This window comes from Cicer arietinum, chromosome 3, assembly GCF_000331145.2.
Source record: "Cicer arietinum cultivar CDC Frontier isolate Library 1 chromosome 3, Cicar.CDCFrontier_v2.0, whole genome shotgun sequence".
In the NCBI taxonomy this organism is placed as follows: domain Eukaryota; kingdom Viridiplantae; phylum Streptophyta; class Magnoliopsida; order Fabales; family Fabaceae; genus Cicer; species Cicer arietinum.
Genome location: NC_021162.2, coordinates 48518250 through 48519256, shown reverse-complemented (window position 1 = coordinate 48519256; position 1007 = coordinate 48518250). Strand labels below are relative to the sequence as shown.

At 45.8% G+C, this 1007-nt stretch overlaps 1 protein-coding gene across 1 annotated transcript in view; it reads right to left on the bottom strand.

The window, feature by feature from the left end:
- The window catches only part of LOC101512381 (uncharacterized), a gene marked incomplete at its 5' end in the record, with an annotated part of 7999 nt that extends 6998 nt beyond the window's left edge, over positions 1-1001 (bottom strand). The window contains one exon of the mRNA XM_004492159.4: positions 157-1001. Coding sequence (XP_004492216.1) covers positions 157-1001 — 845 coding nt within the window. The remainder of the gene's footprint in view (positions 1-156) is intronic.
- Between the last annotated feature and the right edge of the window lie 6 nt (positions 1002-1007).

Here is a 1007-nt window from a genome sequence, read left to right as displayed (position 1 = left end):
TACACTCTAGCATCATATCCACAATTTAACAACAGTCGAATAAATCCAATTTGTCTAAAGCCTAAAAATGTACACTCATATTGAACGTCCTTATAAAAACAACAATATCACAACACAGCATTACAAAACACAAGGAAAACAAGCACAAAAACAAACCTGAAATGGTAGTGACCAAGACCGTGTTTAACACCCCATTTAAATTCCCCAACATATCTACTCCCATCTTCACAAGTATGAACACCACATCCATGACTCTGTCCATTAGACCATTCACCACCATAAACATCCCCAGTATAAAACCTATAAACACCAAATCCATGTCTCAATCCTTGACGATATTGCCCTCGATAACGGCTTCCACGCGCCCATGTTTCAACACCATACCCATCATATCTTCCATCAATCCAATCCCCTTCATATCTCCCACTCATACTATAATAATAAACACCGCTCCCTGAACACTTTCCTCTATGAAACTCCCCTTCGTAAACGTCGCCGTTTCCGAAAACCTGGACCCAACAACCCGAGCCCAATCGCTTCTCCGATTTGGGCCGGGATCCAATGGTCCAGAAAACGGGAAGAGGAGGAGGGGAACGCGAAGAAGAGGAGGAATTTGAATGGAGTTTATGGAGGTTAAGGTTAAGAGGAAAAGAGCGTAACGAAGGAAGAGCGATGTTGAGGGAGAACAGTAACGCGGTTGAGAAAGCTAAGGCGGTGAGGAAATCGATGAAGAAAGACCGAGAAGCGTGGAAGTAAAGGTAGAGGAGAGGGAGGGAGAGGAAGAAGAGGGAGCGGCGTTTTTGGAGGCGGCGGAGGAGGTGAAAGGCGGCGGAGGAGAGGGCAAGGGAGAGAGAGAAGAAGGGTGGATTTTGTGGCTTGAAAGGCGGATGATGTTTGTTACGGGTTTGTTGTTGTTGTTGTTGTGGTGGTTGTGGAAGGGGGATGTCGATGGAGTGATGACGTGGACAGAGGTGTTGACGTTGGATTGAATTTGTTGGGTGTTGGAT